Source organism: Cottoperca gobio, chromosome 20 (assembly GCF_900634415.1).
Source record: "Cottoperca gobio chromosome 20, fCotGob3.1, whole genome shotgun sequence".
In the NCBI taxonomy this organism is placed as follows: Eukaryota; Metazoa; Chordata; class Actinopteri; order Perciformes; family Bovichtidae; genus Cottoperca; species Cottoperca gobio.
In genome coordinates, this window is record NC_041374.1 from 8,145,626 (window position 1) to 8,164,493 (window position 18,868).

The following is an 18,868-nucleotide window of genomic DNA, read 5'->3' on the forward strand; positions in this document are numbered from 1 at the left end:
TGCTCCAGTTGATGCGTCCCCTCAATGCTCTGGAGGAGCTGTACCGTCTGATGGAGTGTTTCATCAGCTGTCGCCGCACTGCTGCCTGTCAGTACACCGCCTGTGGGGCTTCTGGAGTCGGGCTGCTCACCGTGGCCTCCGAGCTCTGCTCGCGCCTGGGAGCCACACACATCGTCATGTGCAACAGCGGCGTTCATCGGTGAGTGTGAGGACACGTGTTCCAGTGATATGATCCTGCGTCTTTCTTTGGACGGCTCTCTCTCATCTCTCGTGCATTAACACTCTTCTCATCTTTAACATTTCTTCTCTGCACCTTCTTTTATCCTCTTGAACTTCACGAGGCCCTGCTCTGCTGTCCATGGGGAGTTTCTATTCATACACATGTATCTGTTTTAATTACCAGCAGCATATTCTAGTTAATAGGGCCCATTGTTTCTCAGGCCAGATGAGGGACTTTTAAGTATGCACAGCACTTTACAAAGAAAGGAGACAGGTCACTTACCTCCTTTATTATTGCATTCTATATATGGCTGCCTAATTCACCTGCTGCTGAGGGCACCATTCATCAATGCATGAGGACGGAAATATCCCGATCGTTTGTCCCCGCTGATCTCCGGCTTTCATCTTCCATCTCCTGCTCTGCTCCTCCCGTCCTCTCTGAGACCCTCTTTCTTTCCCCTGTGACAGTTTCCATATCTTATATCACATGCACAGGCGCGCACAGACCCGCATGCGAGTGATGGCTTGATAAAGTGCTGTGGATGGAGCCGCCTGGTTGCCTTAGCTCTAATAGAAAGTTCCAACTCACACAGACAGGCGGGCTAAGTGCAGGGCCCTAGCAGCTGACAGGTCGGCCATGTTTAGAATTATTTGTGAACTGGCTTCCTTCTTAAACACCGTTTTCCCCTCGGAAGCTGCAGACTGATGGGCGTGTTGGACTCACAGCAGCATATCACACCTGATGTCCACAAAATCAATGTCCTTTATTTTGACAGTTGAAGTTTTCACACGTAACCCCTCAGGGGTCATGAAGAATAATTAATTGGTATTAAAATGTCTTAAATAAATCCTTTAAGTCTCTTAAAAGTAGGATTTTGTTAATTGTTTTTTTCTGATGTTGCATTTTAAAATCTGTATTTTTATTTAAATAATTTACCCGAAGCATTAAGGTCACGCAGATGCTTATAGCAGACAAACTAAATAAAAAGATAAAAAATATTAATCGAATTTGCATTAAACTGCAGGAACCCTGCTCCCTTACTGCAGACAGAACACAGATTATACATATCATTTCACTGCTGTCTCTGTATCATTGCAAACGTTTAAATAATCCAGAGTAATCATGCATTGCTCATGTAAATGATGAGCACACAGACTAAATCTGTAGAACCAAGGCAGTAGATTCGTAATGTGTACATTGAATTATCAAACATTTCTTTTTGGTTCGTCACCTTTACAAAAACCTTCGGAGGCAAAAGAAGAGTGTCTGACATCTGAAGACGTTATCACAGCATCTCTTGGTTCTCTCAGGTATACATGTTTGGATTTAAAACGCTCCTCTCGGCTGAATCCTCTCATTCTGTGTTTGTCGTTTCATCTCATTTGTCTGAATGGACTGAGCTCTGGAGTGTAAATGGGATATGGGCTGGAACAACATAAAACAGATGGATATAAATCACCTCATACTATCTCACCAGCACTAATGAAAAGGGAAACCGTGCAGCCTCACACACATACCACACACACTCTCACACAGATTGTGTGCAGTTCCTTCATCCTGCTCCAGCTGAAGAGATATTTAAAGATCCTCTGTGGGTGAATTTATTTTCCTTCCTTTATCGGTGTGGGAAGCTCAGAATGGTGCTTAAAATATTCTGGGGTGGCCTGGGAGAGGATATTCTTTTGCCACATGCTGCAGATGATTGTTGCGTTTATTACTTTCATCATATCATGTTACGCCGTCAGAAAGTTATGCAACCGTAACTCGAGGGGCTTTAAAATCTTCATCTGATTGACTCAAAGTAATGGCTTCTGGCAGCAATAAGTTCTACATCTGCTCCTTTAAAAAAAATAAAGTTTTGCTCTCAGTCAGTGTGAAAGTCACGAGGGAGTTACATATTAGACAAACAGCTCATATTTCTTAGCAGCCCCAATGAAACTGAGCCTGGCAGCGGAGGAACTTTAGACAGTTCAATTTGCAGTGAAGGCTGCGGATCGATATACGAGTACAGCTTGTTATCATAGAAAGGTCACCAGCAGCCTTTGACACCTGTCACACACTCTCTGAGGATTTATCCACATGCTGCTGTCCGCCTGCGTGTGAAGGTGAGAGAGGAAGACTCAGTGTGTCTGAATCACAGACTCACGCCGACACTCGTTTTACGCACATCACACCCTTATAGTGGTGAGTGTATCGCCACGGGAGACTCACTGACTGCAAGAGAAGCATCCATCCTGACGAGGATGAGAGAGGAGCGACGTCTCCTCAGGTGCTGAAAGTCCAGTACAAGGTTTAATCATCTCCGTGCTCGGGCTGAAGGTCTGTTATCCTCCTGATGATGTTTGCTCACTGTGAGTGACATCTCAGCGAAAGGATTCATTAGCGAGCAGATTAGCGAAGGTGAAGCAGAATGTGATGTCAATGAAGTGTCAAGAGGAGCTAAATGTGCCTGGAGATCTGATGTAGTGCAGTGAATTCATCTGATCTGGAAGAAGACGAGTTTGTTTCAGTCTCAGATCCGCCTTCAATCTCCATCTGTCTCTACTGTCACAGCCAGAGCTCTACACGTTGTGCCAGCGCTGGGGAACGCTCAGACCATCATCATCATTCTGCACCCTGCAAGTCTGTAATCCATTAAAGCGATCTCAATCCTCTCGGACCGCTCTCAGCTCAGTGTGCAGTGACGGTGCATCTGCAACAATAATGTCAGGAGGGAACTTGTGGAACACGTGAGCTGAGCCCGGGCAATACAAAGGCCAAATCCCAGCAGAAGAAAGCGCCACACAAAACATTAAAGACGAATGTTGACTATGGTCCTCCATGATCGACACTACAAACATCATGTCTCTCAGTTCCCCCTCACCAGCTCTCTGCAGACTGGGCCGTGTGCAGACCTGCAAGAAGGTGCAGGCCTCATTGCATCATCCAAACCTTTTCAGCATGGAGGTTTCTGCTCAGTGGTTGTTGGCGTTTCTTGTATCGACAGGGAGTTTTATAAAGGTAGCACGCCGACAGTGGAAAGAGAGGAGAATTCTTGGTTTGAAATGAGCGACCGAGGGCAGATTTATAATCACAGTCTACTTCCTGTGGGTCGGGCTACTTTCATCGCCGTGAAACAGGAGTAATATTCTGCATTCTGACTCCAGCTTCATGTGTTCCCTCTCTGTCCCACAGCTGCACCCTGAGTGTGACACTGGAGCAGGCCATCCTGCTGGCCCGGAACCACGGCCTGCCTCCTCGCTGCATCATGCAGGCCACTGATGTCATGAGGAAGCAGGTATGTTTTACACACAACACCACCTGAACCAAGCATCTCTGTGTTACTGACATTTTCTCTCTCGGAGTGACGTTGTGTTAGCAGAGCATTTAACGGTGCTTAAAGAGGAGCAGCTGTTCAGCAACAGGAAGTATATTCTTACTCTGCTCTACATTATCATTTATTTCACACCTTCCCCGTTTCACCCCTATTTGATTTTGAATCTTATCTGATATGCATTCACTGCAACCAGAATATGAATCTGATCAAATGAAGCAGTAAAAAAGAGAAATGAGAGACGGAGCCGCTTCCTTCAGAGTCTGAAGCTTATTTGTTTTGGGGTCAAGGGAAAAAATTCCCATTAGTCTCTCAGTGCGTTCGCATCTTCACCCTGCGAGGCTCCAGCCATGACCGGATCTTGTTCCAATACGTCAGGGAAGTTGTGTGAGTCGGTTATATTGCTGTTTGCAGTGAGAGGGTTGGGATCCTGCCGGAGGAAAGGCATTTAATATCTGCACTCAGAGAACTGGGCTGCCGGCCAGGAGGATGCAACTCTTCTGTGCATCGCGTGACCTTGAGTCCTGATGTGCTGCATGTGGCTGGAAACATCCATCTTGTGGATGCTGTGGTCCATTTATCTTGTTTGTTTCCTGGTGGAACAGAAATTTGTGCTTAAATTGTGTCTTTTTTTTTACGTCGGCCATTAAAGATTTTCTGTTTTCATCACTGAGAAGAGAGCATTGTGTGTGTGTGTGTGTGTGTGTGTGTGTGTGTGTGTGTGTGTGTGTGTGTGTGTGTGTGTGTGTGTGCATGTGTGTGTGTGTGTTTGCGCTCAGACTGATGAATCTGAACATCACACAGGGTTTAGATGACGCCTCTTCTTCCTCGCTTCACACTTACTGACAGAAAGGTTTTGCGCACAGCTGCGGGCCGCAGGAGGTCCATCATCCAGACGCCATCGTTCAGCTTCAGAATGCTTCACTGATTTTGGAAAAATGGGTCCAATCACAGCTTGATTTGTAAACTTCTGCAAAGCAATTGGTACGACTGATGAAGAACATCAAATGAAGTAAAATACATTTCAAATTTCCTCCTTGGATTATTTATTTCACTTTGGTATTGATGTTCCGACTTAAAGCTGCTGTAGAATATTAAGTTTCAGATGCATCATCTAGTTTAGCAGGTTATTAAGTAATGCAGGAACAATTATTACAAATACAAGCAGCATTATAAATGTGTGAAACAAGCACGTATTTTCTACTCATGGACGACCTTCTTTACCGTTCTATCTTATCGTGTCCCATAACTTTATCCAAGCTAGCTGACAGCACCGTCGGTACGTTGGTGGCTGATCACTTTGGACCTTCAGCTCCACCAGGTCTTTTCAACTGTCCAGTACTTTAAGTTATGACCTTTAGATTCTTGTTTCTTAAAGGTTCCTCCTTGATCTGCTCTTGTGATTCATTCGGCCCCATCACATCTTCGTCTCACACATGTTGGGCATGTAAATCAAAGTTCCACTTGTTGACTGTAAAATACTTTTGTCTTGTCTGATGTTCTCCGGGCGTCCTTCAGGGACATCGGGGAGCATCTCTGTCTGCAGGCTTCACAATGGATGTCTGTGATAGGCATCCAGTAATTGCTGATGCTATCCTGCTCTCTGGACGTAACTCGGGGCGGACGGTGAGATGGAAAACGGGAGGGTTGTAACTGAGAGGTCAGCTAATGCACTTCTGGACAGTCGCTCGCTCTGCTCGGAGAGGAGACGCTGATGACCTCTTCGGATAATGATTAGATTGTGTGTTGTTTCTGCTCGTGTGCGTGCGTCAGAGACCGGGGGGGGGGGGGGGGGGGGGGTCATTTGTGTATCTGCCGACCCTGCACACAGCCAGCAGACTGCAGGAACATCAGCAGACGTAGTATAATCACACAGCGTTCATCTTCTACATCTGGTCACAAAGACTCTCCTGCACGTGGCTGCAGGAGAAACAGGACAGATAGTAAAGACACAAAGTCACAGCAGCTGGCGTCTGCTTCATAAGCAACCATGAACTTCTTTATTCCTCTCAGAAGTGAGCGTCAGTCACTCGGCAGTCTCCTGTAGTTTGTACATTTCTATCAACTTTTGTTTTACTGTCTTGAAACTTTGATGAATTATGCAATCTGTGTTTGTGTCTTATCTTATCTGAATATTAATATCATTACTTTTATTGGAGCCTTTCCTGATTTCACTCACTATATTGGTTTTATACACCAAATTGTTTTATCTGTTTTCTTTTACATTTCTTTTAATTACAGGAAGGTTTCTTCTACCCTTCACAATGTTCAAACTACATTTCTTTTTATTTATGTGTAAATACAACCTGACAGGAAGCAAACTTACTTTGGGGGGAACTTCAACAAAACCATCACAAGAGATAAACCCCCGAGAGCGTGTCCATCCTTTAAGAGATGCTTCATCTGTTTTCTTATCGCCTGTTTCTGCCTCTTGCATTTGCACCTGATGCACGACGGATGAATTCCTGATGCCTGTTTGTCTTTCAGGGGGCGAGAGTTCAGAATTCTGCCAAGAATCTGGGAGTGAGGGATCGCACCCCGTCATCAGTCCCAAGGTAAGACTGCAGCCACTTCCTGCTGACTTCAGCAGAGTAACTCAGAGAGACAGTTATTGTTCCTCTGAACATGACTTCTCACCTTCCTGCCGTTTGTTTCCATTCATGTCACCGAGGTGTCCAAATCCACTTGCAGACAGAGAAAGTGTGTGAGGGCTGGGTGGGCAGTAAGTCGCTTTTAGTTTAATTAAAGTTATGTTGTTGGTTACAGTTTAGTTTGCTGCTTGTTGCTTTCAAGGACTCTGTGTTGAACATTTGAGAGTCTAGCAATCAAAACACATTCTTTAGAGCGCAGAAACTACTAAAGGTCAAATCATCTTCCAGATGGAGGGATTGTTCAGGTAGTTTGTGTGTGTGCTTTTTGTGCAGAACTGTGTGTGTGTGTGTGTGTGTGTGTGTGCTTTTTGTGCAGAACTGTGTGTGTGCGTGTGTGTGTGTGTGTATGCTTTTTGTGAAGGAATGTAGGTCTGTGTGTGCGTGTGTGTGTGTGTGTGTGTGTGTGTGTGTGTGCTTTTTGTGAAGGAATGTAGGTGTGTGTGTGTGTGTGTATGTGTGTGTGTGTGCTTTTTGTGCAGGTCTGTGTGTGTGTTTTGTGCAGGACTGTGTGTGTGTGTGTGTGTGTGTGTGTGTGTGTGTGTGTGCTTTTTGTGAAGGAATGTAGGTGTGTGTGTGTGTGTGTGTGAGTGTGTGTGTGTGTGTGTGTGTGTGTGTGCTTTTTGTGCAGGTCTGTGTGTGTGTGTTTTGTGCAGGACTGTGTGTGTGTGTGTGTGTGTGTGTGTGTGTGTGTGTGTGTGTGTGTGTGTGTGTGTGTGCTTTTTGTGCTTTTTGTGCAGGACTGGGGCCGAATGTTTCCATTAGAAGGGAGCTCCCTGCACTCAGTGGCCCCCAGATGAGGACGAGGACTGCCTCGGCCATTTGGTTGTGACATATAGACTTTTGTGTGACAGGCAGCCCTTTTAAACCTTTTAGTGAAATTGACAAATACAATTAAGTAGCGGGATGATTAGTGTTGAGACATTGTGGTTGGAGAGCAAACATTGCTGCACTCTCAGTAGCTTTATGTCAGAATTGTTGCAGTGTGAGCGACTGCTACAGGATGTGGAAGTGTGCTGTGTGTGTGTGAGACATTCGCTGGTTGTTCGCTGATCTGTGGATGAAAGTCATATTTTCGTTCACCCTGCAGCCATTTCTCATGGAGCCCAAACGATGTGAGCGGTGCAATCGATTATTCAAACTACAGCAGTGGAAGAAATACAGCTGATTGCTCTGAAAATGTTACTGAGAATAGAAGAATATTGATCAAATATGGAGAATAATACTTGTGTTGTTAGATGTTTCCTGTTCATTAAGGCAGCAGAACCATAATAATGCTGTGAGAAGTGCATTGTTTGGTTTCTTTATGGACTTTATATATTGATAATAATAATAAGGAATCCAGTCAAGCAGTATGTTTGTTATTCTCTTACAAACTAACTATTGCATAATTCATGTAGCATTTTCAACACCGAGGCTTAGTCATATTTTTAAAAGCTGTCCACATTATTGTAACCAGGCGACATGTTATTTAACACCAACATGACTGAGCTCTGACGTCCTTCTGTAACTTATAGAGAAGCAGTTTGTGTTCACGATGATCACGTCCGCCACGCTGCAGCTGATATTTCGGGTTATTGTTGTGGTGACATTTCTCCTCAGACCTTTGCTTTGTGTTCACACACTATGTTCCAGAATACAATTAAAAGTTGTTGTTTCTCTCATCAGGTTGTACAAGCTGTGCCAGCCTCCACCCCCGGATGGTGACCCATAATACATTGCATCCAGGAAATGTGCTGAGGAAGTCTTGAGGAGCTTTGCGTCCCCCCCCCCATGAAGGATCTACCTAATAAAATACTTTTATTGGGTCCATTTTTATATCTCCACAGTAGCTGCCTGAAGTGTAAATAGAATTTTAAACCGTAAATAGTATTTTTAATACTTCATATTTTTTATTGTTGTACTTTATACATATTTTGTGTGTTTTCTTCTTCGTATGACAAGACAATGACTGAGAAAACAAAAGAAGTAGACCCCGAGAATGCAGTTAAATGAAATCAGTCCACTGTCTGCAGATAACACGTTTGTTTTCATGAGGGACATTTGCATTTCATGTTATTAGTTTAATTTGCATATGAAATATGCAAGATAATAATGATTAAAGAGCATATTTGGCTTTGTGTGTGTTTTTAAATTAGCCAATCATTTGCCTTCAGCTCTGACTTGAGTGTTTTAATGATGATCTCCGTGTTGGATAACCATATGAAAGTGTGTTTTGTAACGTTCCTCAACATGTTTATTGTAAATATGCATATGTGGTATGAATGTGCTAAAAGAGTCACGCCTTTGAATCCCGTTTGGTTTGGATTCCTACGACTGTTACATCCACGTGAAGATTTCTATCAGTATTAACATGAACTAGGTTTTTGGAAGTAGAGCTACGAGACATATTCTGTTCTTCTATACTGACAGTACTCAGGATTAAAGTGTCTCTGTTACTTGTTATTGGACGTATCATAGATGGATGTCTGGCTCACTATGCAAACAAACAAGTGGAAATAAACTGCATCAATAAGCTCCAGCAGTGAGACTTTATGTCCGGTACATGCTTCATTTCTTTCAAACACTACGAAGACGTCACAGTATGTAAAAATACTGTTTATCAAGACTGTAAATTACCTTTTTTATACGTTAAAAATGTTACAATACTTTGATAACAACAATTTATTCTGTTGTTATTGAGTGAACAGACATTAAACAGCCGGTCATCTAACACATGGTTAGAAGATGTGTAACATTTATGACTTTGTTGAGTTGTGAACTTGCATCATCCTTTTCCTTTATAATCTTATCGAATCTAATTTTGTTGGGTTTTCTTTAAAGATCTATTTCCATAATGTTATTACGGCTTTATTAGAGCAGTAGCTGTTTGGAGAAGATGATGTTACGAAAATTGAGATATTGAACTGAAATCATGATTAATTTGGTTTATTGTTGTTTAGCAACGCTTTTAAATTAAAAAGATATTTAAAAACTTTCAACTTTGCTTCCGGTAGTTAGTGACCGCGGTCAGTGCACGTGCTGTTGCGCAGCTCATGAGCGTGCAGGTAGATCCCGGATCAGACTCGGGTGCAGGGGAGTGGCGGCGGCGGCAGCGTGCGTGTTGCAGCCAGTGAGCGGAACATCTCTGTCACGGAACTGCCGTGCCATTGGCTTCTCCCGGGAAGCCGCCGCCGACAGTCCGTGAGGCGACACACTGGGAGGGATGGTCCCGGGCTGAGTCCACTGCGAGCCGGGCTCAGAGGCGCAGACCGTCGGAACAACGTGGCTCCGCTGCCTGCAGCCGCACTGGGTGACATTTTGCACATTTCAGTCGCCGACTCGAGACGCCTGACACCGGCTCACCTCATGATTTCATCCTGATAAAAAGCTCCCGCGAGGCACAGCAGTTTCTCCATGGCGTCTCCACAACAGTCAAGGATTCAGTCGTATCTGGAGAAGAATAAAATCGGACCCTTGTTTGAGGTGAGTGCGCGAAGTTGTTGGCTGGCAGTTTAAAGCACCATGGCTTTGCACCAGACTCATCCTCTTTAATATGTAGTTATTGGTGAGCACACATCTGCAACGTGAGCTGCCACTGGAGCAGAGGAGGATGAAGTGCATTGTTGTTCTCTGCATTTCACTGTAAGAAACCGGATGGTGCATCCATTTATTTGTGCACTTTGGTGCCTGAAACGTCCCACTGCTCTGTTTGTATGAGATCCTGTAGTACAGAAACACAGATGTTGTGTTTGCCCTCACATCATGTTCAGGATGATTCTTCAGTCTGCAGCTGCCTGACTGACAGTTAGTGGAAGTTGTGACCACAGTTGTGCTTCATATTGCACAGCAGGGCTGATCCATGCATTCCTCTCCTCCTGACTACCTGCCTGTGTGTGTGTGTGTGTGTGTGTGTGTGTGTGTGTGTGTTCATCCCCGGTTATTCTCAGTGTGTCAGGAGAGAACATGACTTCATCCTTTGCTTGCTGTTGGATTTAGAGTGTGAGGCATAATCTGATGGAAGGATGGAAAGAACACATCCAGCTCAACTGGATTTCTCTGAGATGCAGCAGATCTGTCAGTCTTACTAAACAAGACTGACATTTGTTTTATTCCCATGAAATGCAGGCTGGGGGTGGGGGGGGGGGGGGGGGGGGTTACAGTGGGATGACGTGCACTGTATTTATGGCAATATCCACATTATGTGTTTTGCAAAGTGCTGATGTTTCACTTGTGCACACACACGTAGTAGCAGCACACAAGCTGCTGCATGTTAAGCAGATGCAGCAGCTTGTTTCAGCACCGTGGACAGAGACTGAAGATCTTACCGTGAGGCTCAACTGCACAATCATAGTCCTCTGTGACTCTGTGTGTTTCCCTCCCTCCGTCTTCCTGCTCCACCTGTCTCCCCCTCTGTGCTTCGCCTCACTTTGTGTTTGCTCTTTATTTTTGGCTCTGTGCAAAACAATGGTGTCTTCTTTTATGTGACAACTGGAGAATAAAGCAAAGTTACAGGTGACACATTTGCTCCAATGATCAGTTAGCTGCTTTGTGTTTCACCCTGAAGTGTCCTGAATACACCAAGCAGAGTTTTAATTCAGCCCAGCAGGACCTGGATCATCGCTGAGTTGTTCAGACTGTGAATGGGGGACCGTGAGGCTGCAGTGTAGATCTTTAAGGCTACTGACGGAGAGGAAGGTGTAGTCTCCGCCTCTCAGAGGAGGATGTAGCTGCTACCTGAGCGTTGCTCTTGAAGAGCCTTTAGCACATTTTATTGTTGTTCTGAAGAAAAGCCATCCGAGTGCATTCAGGTGTGAAGAAACAAGCTTCTCTTTCATGAGGAGGATCCAGGAGGAGAGGCTGGGATTCTCCTCACAATGTCCTTTTATATCTATGAAGAGAATCAACAATATTAATATTAACAATAATAATAATAATACAGCTGTTCTGCTGCGTAAACCAAGAAGGAGCTGGCTGAAAGTTTGATTGCATTCAAACGTGAGAATGTTTCAGTTGAAATGACACAAAACTATTTGCGAACACAAGATCACAGTGTAGAAATATATGAATTATTATCTCCGGCAGGCGTAATTATTGTTGTGCTCATTAATGACTGAATGCTCAAAGGTTACGGTGACTCACAATCAGTCTTTAATGTCCACAGAGACAAATCCATCCTGCTCCGGTCAGTACCAAACTGTCACACAATAAGTAGGTAAAAATGTTTTGCGTGAAGAGGCCAGAGGACAGGAGACCTGCTGGTTATGAGTTCCTCCTGATTTTATCTGGAGGGTTGAGCTCTTTGACCTCAGGGAGATCTCTCTCCTCAGTTCAGTCTTGTTGGTCTCTGAGAGCCTCTCATCCCGAGCCAGCAAAGAGAAGGTGAGGAGGGTTGGTTCATGGTGGAAGCAGGACTGGGAAATCGCACTCTCCTGGGGAAGTCCAGTATCCAGATGATCGTATGAGGACTACAGGGAGGTTCAGGTCTACAGTGTGGTTCAGGTCTACAGGGAGGTTCAGGTCTACAGGGTGGTTCAGGTCTACAGGGTGGGTTCAGGTCTACATGATGGTTCAGGTCTACAGGGAGGTTGAGGTCTACAGGGTGGTTCAGGTCTACAGGGTGGGTTCAGGTCTACAGGGTGGTTCAGGTCTACAGGGTGGATTCAGGTCTACAGGGTGGTTCAGGTCTAAAGGATGGGTTCAGGTCTACAGGGTGGATTCAGGTCTACAGGGTGGTTCAGGTCTACAGGGTGGTTCAGGTCTACAGGGTGGATTCAGGTCTACAGAGTGGATTCAGGTCTACAGGAGTGGTTCAGGTCTACAGGGTGGATTCAGGTCTACAGAGTGGTTCAGGTCTACAGGGAGGTTCAGGTCTACAGGGAGGTTCAGGTCTACAGGGAGGTTCAGGTCTACAGGGTGGATTCAGGTCTACAGGGAGGTTCAGGTCTACAGGGATTGACTCCTCACTCCTCTTGGACATCGATCCCCGATGTGTTCGGATCCAATAAAGACAAGAGATGAATAAATCCACTTGTTGTTACCTTGTCTGTACGTTGTTGACTCCACCAGCAGGAGGTCTGCTCCCTACTGAGGAACCTTCTCTACTCAGAGTGTTACAATATGAAACACTAACGATGTCGCGGTCTGAATGATGATTTAGCTGAAACTGAACCTCATGTCAACAACAAGGGTCGATGGTAACTGACTGCACGTGTTACAGAGTCCACAGTGAATGACGTCATCGTCTCCCACCGGTCGGCTTGGTTTCCATGTGAGTAGCATTATTCATTGAAAAGGTCGTCTTCCTTTTTTATTTCAGCCAGAATACATTTAATTTGATGAGAAGCCTTTTAAAAGCAGTGGTATGTAAGGCTCTCTAATCTCCACCCTGGGCTTCTTCCTTACACCACCTCTGCATCACGTCTTCCTCAGCACGCAGCTGCAGCATTAAACTGTGTAGCAGCGTGCGGGGGTTCATTTACTCTGATGAGACGCACTTTATGATTTGCCATCAAATTGATCCCCCCCCGCCCCCCTTGCTAATGAAATGCTTTGCAGAGATAGCAAGCTGAGTCAACATCCACGGAATATTCTGCAAAAAGTGAAGCAGCCTTTCATAATAATTGGAGTAATTGCACTCCAGATTATTATCAGCCACTTGCTCACTTTTCCAATCACTTAACAGTTGCAGAGCAGCGACCGTGCTGTGTTGCGTGAGGACTTACAGTCAGTTTAGGCATTACGGCGAGTGGAAGGCCACATGTTTAGGATGCACACAGAGAACACACGCAGACATGTGAGGATCACATCAGGCTGTACGATCCACCTGCAGTGTCCTGACGTTTTAAACTCGTGTCCCAGAAGGTGTTTGGTGTAAACCTCTCATGTTCCTCTCTGCTGCGTCGGGATGATGGATCCTGTACGAGAGTCTGCATCAGTCACATGTAGAAAAAGAACCCAGTTCTGTGTCATTGTTGGAGTCTGACTGTTCTTTAGTGAGTGCAGAAGCTTGAATATACAGTTATAATATCTGATCATATCCATTATTAAAGGAGTGTTCGGGCTCCGCTCTGATATTAATGAATGATTCACTGGATCGGACTCATTAAAGGGAGAGTGTAAAATACACAGATGCTCAAAAAACATTAAATATTCTATTTAGTTACTATCATTTCATGCTTTCTTTGATTTAATGTGTATATATGTTTCTCTCTTTCATAGTTTAAGTTACCGCCTCAGAGAAGAATGATCCCGATTAGATCTGCACACATTTGAAATCGATATTCACCCTGATGGTGAAAGTGCTTATAGTCAAGTCACACACACACACACACACACACACACACACACACACACACACACACACACACACACACACACACACACACACACACACACTTTGGATTTACTTCAGATAATCAGGCTCCTGCTTCTCATCGCTGATATCCATAAAATACATTTTCATTTCACATTTTTGTGTTTTACAAAGTTCACAACCTGTAGTTCCTAAACACCCGAGGGTAAGAAAAGATGCAGTGAGCAAAAATAGATTTAATATTCCAACCAAATCTAACTGACGTTACTAACTGACGTTGTTAACAAACAAAAACAATCTTCAATATTACAGAAAGTTATCGTCGTCTTCTGAAGCTGAAAACGTTCACATCGTTTGTCTCTGTGCTTCTTCTTCTCTGTTTAAATCTGTTAAATTAATTAAAGCAATTTGGCTTTGCAGTCATTTATAGGCTATAATATAATTATATATTATATAATTATTATATAATATTTTAATATTTCACCTCAACTGTTCAGAGCAGAACTGGGTCAGTGATTACAGAAACATAGTGACCATGTGACATTACAGTAGTATAAGAAGTGAGCTGCAGTTAAGTCCATTAGGGCAAAATATCTTGGCAGCTCTGAAGTCCGTTGATCAAAACTATTTATCATCCATGTCATGCTGGGGGGTTATTATCGCATCCAAACACAGATGATTACTCTTATTTCTAAAGTGAATGCAATCAAATGTTATAGAAAACTAATTTGCAACTTCCCACGACATCATGTGGAAACTGGAACGAGCAGAATTCATATTTAGAAATCAATCAACACCATCAGAAGTCCGAGAAGAGAAGCAGATTGTTTGGTTGAGTTTTAAACAGAACGCAGTGTAGCGATTACTACACGACTCTCAGGAGGAGAACATGAAGACCAGGGATATCTGGTAGATCAGGGAGCGAGACGATGAGGAGGAAGTTCAATATGAGGGAGATTTAGAGCGTGCAATATGAGGGGGGGTACGGTGGCTGTGGTGCATGCTAATAAAGTTATCATGTCCACTTCCAGCCTGAGGAGGCTACTGCTGTGTGTAATGATAGACATGCTGCTGGTGGGTGAGGGAGGGTGTGTGTGTGTGTCTGTGTCTGTGTCTGTGTGTGTGTGTGTGTGTGTGTGTGTGTGTGTGTGTGTGTGTGTGGTGTGTGGTGTGTGGTGAGTAGTGTCCAGAGAAATGTGTAATGTTCCTGAAGGTAACGTTTCCTCTCTCCAGTTTTAAGACACTTTTTACATCTTGGTGTTTTTAACTCTATATTTGAAGGATGAAGGATTTTTTAGGATCTTAAGTTCTCAGAGAAACAAGCTGACAAACAAATGTGTGTGTGTGTGTGTGTGTGTGTGTGTGTGTGTGTGTGTGTGTGTGTGTGTGTGTGTGTGTGTGTGTGTGTGTGGAGATTGTTATGTGCCTCTGCACTAAGGAGGTTCCTCACGATGTTTGACTTCAGACTAGTCAAATCTAAAACAGTCACAATTGAATCTCCTGTATAACGTTTATTATAAGAAGTATTTGAAGTCTTCGTTGTTAACAATAGAAGCTAATGGACGCTCGTGTTGTGTTTGTTGGACCAGAGCTCCTGAGGCCTCGGCAGTCTTCTTCTAAAGTTCCTGTTATTATTTGGTGTCCTGTCTGTTCGTCCCTGCACAGGACAACAGATTCTCCCATTAACGTTGCTTTAGCAGAAGAAAGGCTCTGAAATAAACCCACCAAGCTGCAGATGCAGATTAATCCATCAGCCACACTGGAGGTAAATGTTTGCACTAAAATAGTGGAGCAATAAAAAGCTTTGAGAGTGTCTCCTGCTTTAGTGTCATTACAGGCACGCTGCTTCTGTCCTCTTGTTGTTCTTTATTGTCTATTAAATATGCACCACTTCATATTTCACTGAACAGCTGAGCTGTAACTGCGTTTACAAAGACATGAAGCGTCTTCATCAAGCGGGAGTACATAGAGATGGATCTGCAGCTAAGTGATGGGAACTCTCGGGTGACTCCTGCAGCATCCTGAAGGTCGTGGTGCTGAAATGTGTTTATCTCCAGAGATCGTCGGTCAGATATGTGAACGTAGAGAAGCAGAAGGGACGAGAAGAAGTAGCACAAACGTGAGAGATGTACCTACAATCTAAGAATAACCTAAAGATTATTCATATTAAAGATATGTTTTTATTATGGGTTTGCCCCCTAAAGTGTATGACCTTGACTATACAGATATATACACATATATATATATATATATACATACACAGATATATAATGTATCTGTGCTAAGTTTGTCCCTCAAGAGGTGTTTCACTGTTGACTGATGTCTGTGCATTTCATTCAAATCTGAGAATCAAAGGTACGATAGATTTAGTACGTTACAAATTCCAGACAGCCGATCCTTTTACACAAAAGCTGGCAAATAAATCTGGAACCTCCAGTGCAGAGCAGAGTTAGCATTAGCTAGCACTCTGCTCAAAATCCCCCCAGAGAAAATGCAAAGCTGGAAGTCCTGGTGGAAATGGCAAGTGTGAGTAGTGAGCGGATCTATTTCTTGTGTGTATCAGTGGGCCAGATAAACGCATCTCTCCTGATGATGCTGGTGCCAGCAGGTCAGGTGACATCGCCTCTCACGCTGTCTCCTGTTCTGCATGTCTGCCACCTTATTCAAGGGCTGGATCTCTTCCAGGGGTCTGTCTGTCTCTTTCTGTCTGTCTCTCTCTCTCTGTGCCTGTCTCTTTCTGTCTGTCTCTCTCTGTGTCTGTCTCTTTCTGTCTGTCTCTCTCTGTCTGTCCGTCTCTATCTCTGTCTGTCTGTCTCTTTCTGTCTGTCTGTCTGTCTCTCTCTGTGCCTGTCTCTTTCTGTCTGTCTCTCTCTGTCTGTCCGTCTCTATCTCTGTCTGTCTGTCTCTTTCTGTCTGTCTGTCTCTCTCTGTGCCTGTCTCTTTCTGTCTGTCTCTCTCTGTGTCTGTCTCTTTCTGTCTGTCTCTCTCTGTCTGTCTCTTTCTCTCTGTATGTCTCTCTCTGTGTGTCTGTCTCTTTCTGTCTGTCTCTCTCTGTGTCTGTCTCTTTCTGTCTGTCTCTCTCTGTCTGTCCGTCTCTATCTCTGTCTGTCTGTCTCTCTCTGTGCCTGTCTCTTTCTGTGTCTGTCTCTTTCTGTGTGTCTGTCTGTCTGTCTCTCTCTGTCTGTCTCTTTCTGTCTGTCTGTCTGTCTCTCTCTGTGCCTGTCTCTTTCTGTGTGTCTGTCTGTCTGTCTCTCTCTGTCTGTCTCTTTCTGTCTGTCTCTCTCTGTCTGTCCTTCTCTATCTCTGTCTGTCTCTTTCTGTCTGTCTGTCTGTCTCTCTCTGTGCCTGTCTCTTTCTGTGTCTGTCTCTTTCTGTGTGTCTGTCTGTCTGTCTCTCTCTGTCTGTCTCTTTCTGTCTGTCTCTCTCTGTCTGTCCTTCTCTATCTCTGTCTGTCTCTTTCTGTCTGTCTGTCTGTCTCTCTCTGTGCCTGTCTCTTTCTGTGTCTCTGTGTGTCTGTCTGTCTGTCTCTCTCTGTGTCTGTCTCTTTCTGTCTGTCTCTCTCTGTCTGTCTGTCTCTATCTCTGTCTGTCTGTCTCTTTCTCTCTCTCTGTGTCTGTCTCTTTCTGTCTGTCTCTCTCTGTGTCTATCTCTTTCTGTCTGTCTCTCTCTGTGTGTCTGTCTCGTTCTGTCTGTCTGTCTGTCTCTGTGTCTATCTCTGTGTCTGTCTCTTTCTGTCTGTCTCTCTCTATTTGTCCGTCTCTATCTCTGTCTGTCTCTTTCTGTCTGTCTCTTTCTCTCTGTCTCTCTCTATCTCTGTCTGTCTCTTTCTGTCTGTCTCTTTCTCTCTGTCTCTCTCTCTCTGTGTCTGTCTCTTTCTGTCTGTCTCTCTCTGTCTGTCCGTCTCTATCTCTGTCTGTCTGTCTCTTTCTGTCTGTCTGTCTCTCTGTGCCTGTCTCTTTCTGTCTGTCTCTTTTTCTCTGTATGTCTCTCTCTGTGTGTGTGTCTGTCTGTCTGTCTGTCTCTGTGTCTGTGTCTGTCTCTCTCTGTGTCTGTCTCTTTCTGTCTGTCTCTCTCTGTCTGTCTCTTTCTCTCTGTCTGTCTCTGTCTGTCTCTCTGTCTCTTTCTGTGTCTCTGTCTCTTTCTGTCTGTCTCTCTCTGTCTGTCTCTTTCTCTCTGTCTGTCTCTCTCTCTTTCTGTGTCTCTGTCTCTTTCTGTGTCTCTGTCGGTCTCTAAATTGTCTCATCACATCCTTCTCTTTTTAAATAATGACCTCCCTGTATATGCAGCAGGCAGAGACGTGATTCCCCCCCCCCCTTTCCTTGATAATATCAGGTAAATCTCTGGCAGTCTGAGTCCTCCGGCTCGGGGACGGGATAACTCTGGGGAGTCTTGAAAGAGCTGTTGCTGCATTTCAATAGTTTTTACACAAGGACAAGTGTGAAGAAAAGATCCACAGCTGAGTTATGTTGTGAGTTTATCCTGTTGAGTTAAGAATATTGTGCAGGTAACTGATTGTTAACCAAGCAAACATGAATATGTATTCCTGTAGTCCCTTCACACACACGGTGTGCACACACAGTTGTCTCAGGTAATGGATGCACTGCTCCCCAGGAAGGCAGCCACATAGAGAGCCGGCTCGTGCAGAGTCTGTTGCGTGCCGGTGGCTCAGTGTCTCACATCCAGACATCCGTAGCTCACCATTCCCAGGAAGTTTGCAACAGCTGAGGTGGAAACTCAGCAGTACATCGCAGAGCTTCTGTAGCTGCACCAACTCTGTCAGGATGTTGTTCTCTTTACTTCTCATGCACTTCTGTGTGTCTGGTGCAGGTTCAAAACGTGCCTGACTGGCTCGACCATCTGACATTTAACAAGAAGAGATATTTGTCCGGTCCTTTGATCTTTTACGCTGGATTGCGTGTGTCGACCTCTCCGGTTGAGCTTTCCCATGACTGGTCACAGGTTTACAGATTGCCTCTTTACTTTATCAGGTTCTTTATTAGCAATTGCTTTAAATCCGAGTCCTCTGCCATCGTCTTGTGAGTCCACTCTCCGATACGACTCCTGCAGAGAACATACTCGGCCTCCGGTATCTTGCAGCTTTCTCGTAACCCCCCCGTCCAAACAACTTCACATTGGATGCAGCTCTTCCTTTGATTCTGGGCTAAATGCCTGCCAAGTGTGAAGTCGATCAGATTAAAGGTTGTCGACAAAACAGAAGGACAAACGGATAGAGGCTCCTTCTATTTTAGTTGGATCCCTCCTTTGAATTCCACAAGAGAAATGTCTCTTTTTAACCTTCACAGAGACGGAAGTGTCCGGGGTTTGAATAGAGATCAGCCTGTGAGGTTGGGAAGGTTTGTGAAGCTGATGAGGACACTGAAGCACGGTCTTTG

General features: G+C 44.5%; 2 protein-coding genes across 4 annotated transcripts in view; both read left to right on the top strand.

Moving 5' to 3' along the window:
• The window catches only part of prex2 (phosphatidylinositol-3,4,5-trisphosphate-dependent Rac exchange factor 2), an 84,459-nt gene extending 75,743 nt beyond the window's left edge, over nucleotides 1-8,716 (top strand). For both annotated transcript variants that reach the window (XM_029457919.1, XM_029457920.1), the window contains exons 38-41: nucleotides 9-199; nucleotides 3,395-3,497; nucleotides 6,021-6,088; nucleotides 7,850-8,716. In XM_029457919.1, the coding sequence (XP_029313779.1) occupies nucleotides 9-199; nucleotides 3,395-3,497; nucleotides 6,021-6,088; nucleotides 7,850-7,895 (408 nt within the window). In that variant the 3' untranslated portion in view covers nucleotides 7,896-8,716. The remainder of the gene's footprint in view (nucleotides 1-8; nucleotides 200-3,394; nucleotides 3,498-6,020; nucleotides 6,089-7,849) is intronic.
• Nucleotides 8,717-9,280: 564 nt separating this feature from the next.
• The window catches only part of c20h8orf34 (chromosome 20 C8orf34 homolog), a 56,910-nt gene continuing 47,322 nt past the window's right edge, over nucleotides 9,281-18,868 (top strand). The window contains exon 1 of one of the 2 annotated variants that reach the window (XR_003834217.1): nucleotides 9,281-9,646. Coding sequence is in view for 1 of the 2 variants with exons in the window: in XM_029457934.1 (XP_029313794.1) it covers nucleotides 9,578-9,646 (69 nt within the window). In the remaining variant the exon portion in view is untranslated. The remainder of the gene's footprint in view (nucleotides 9,647-18,868) is intronic. The other variant, XM_029457934.1, reaches the window with a different exon arrangement.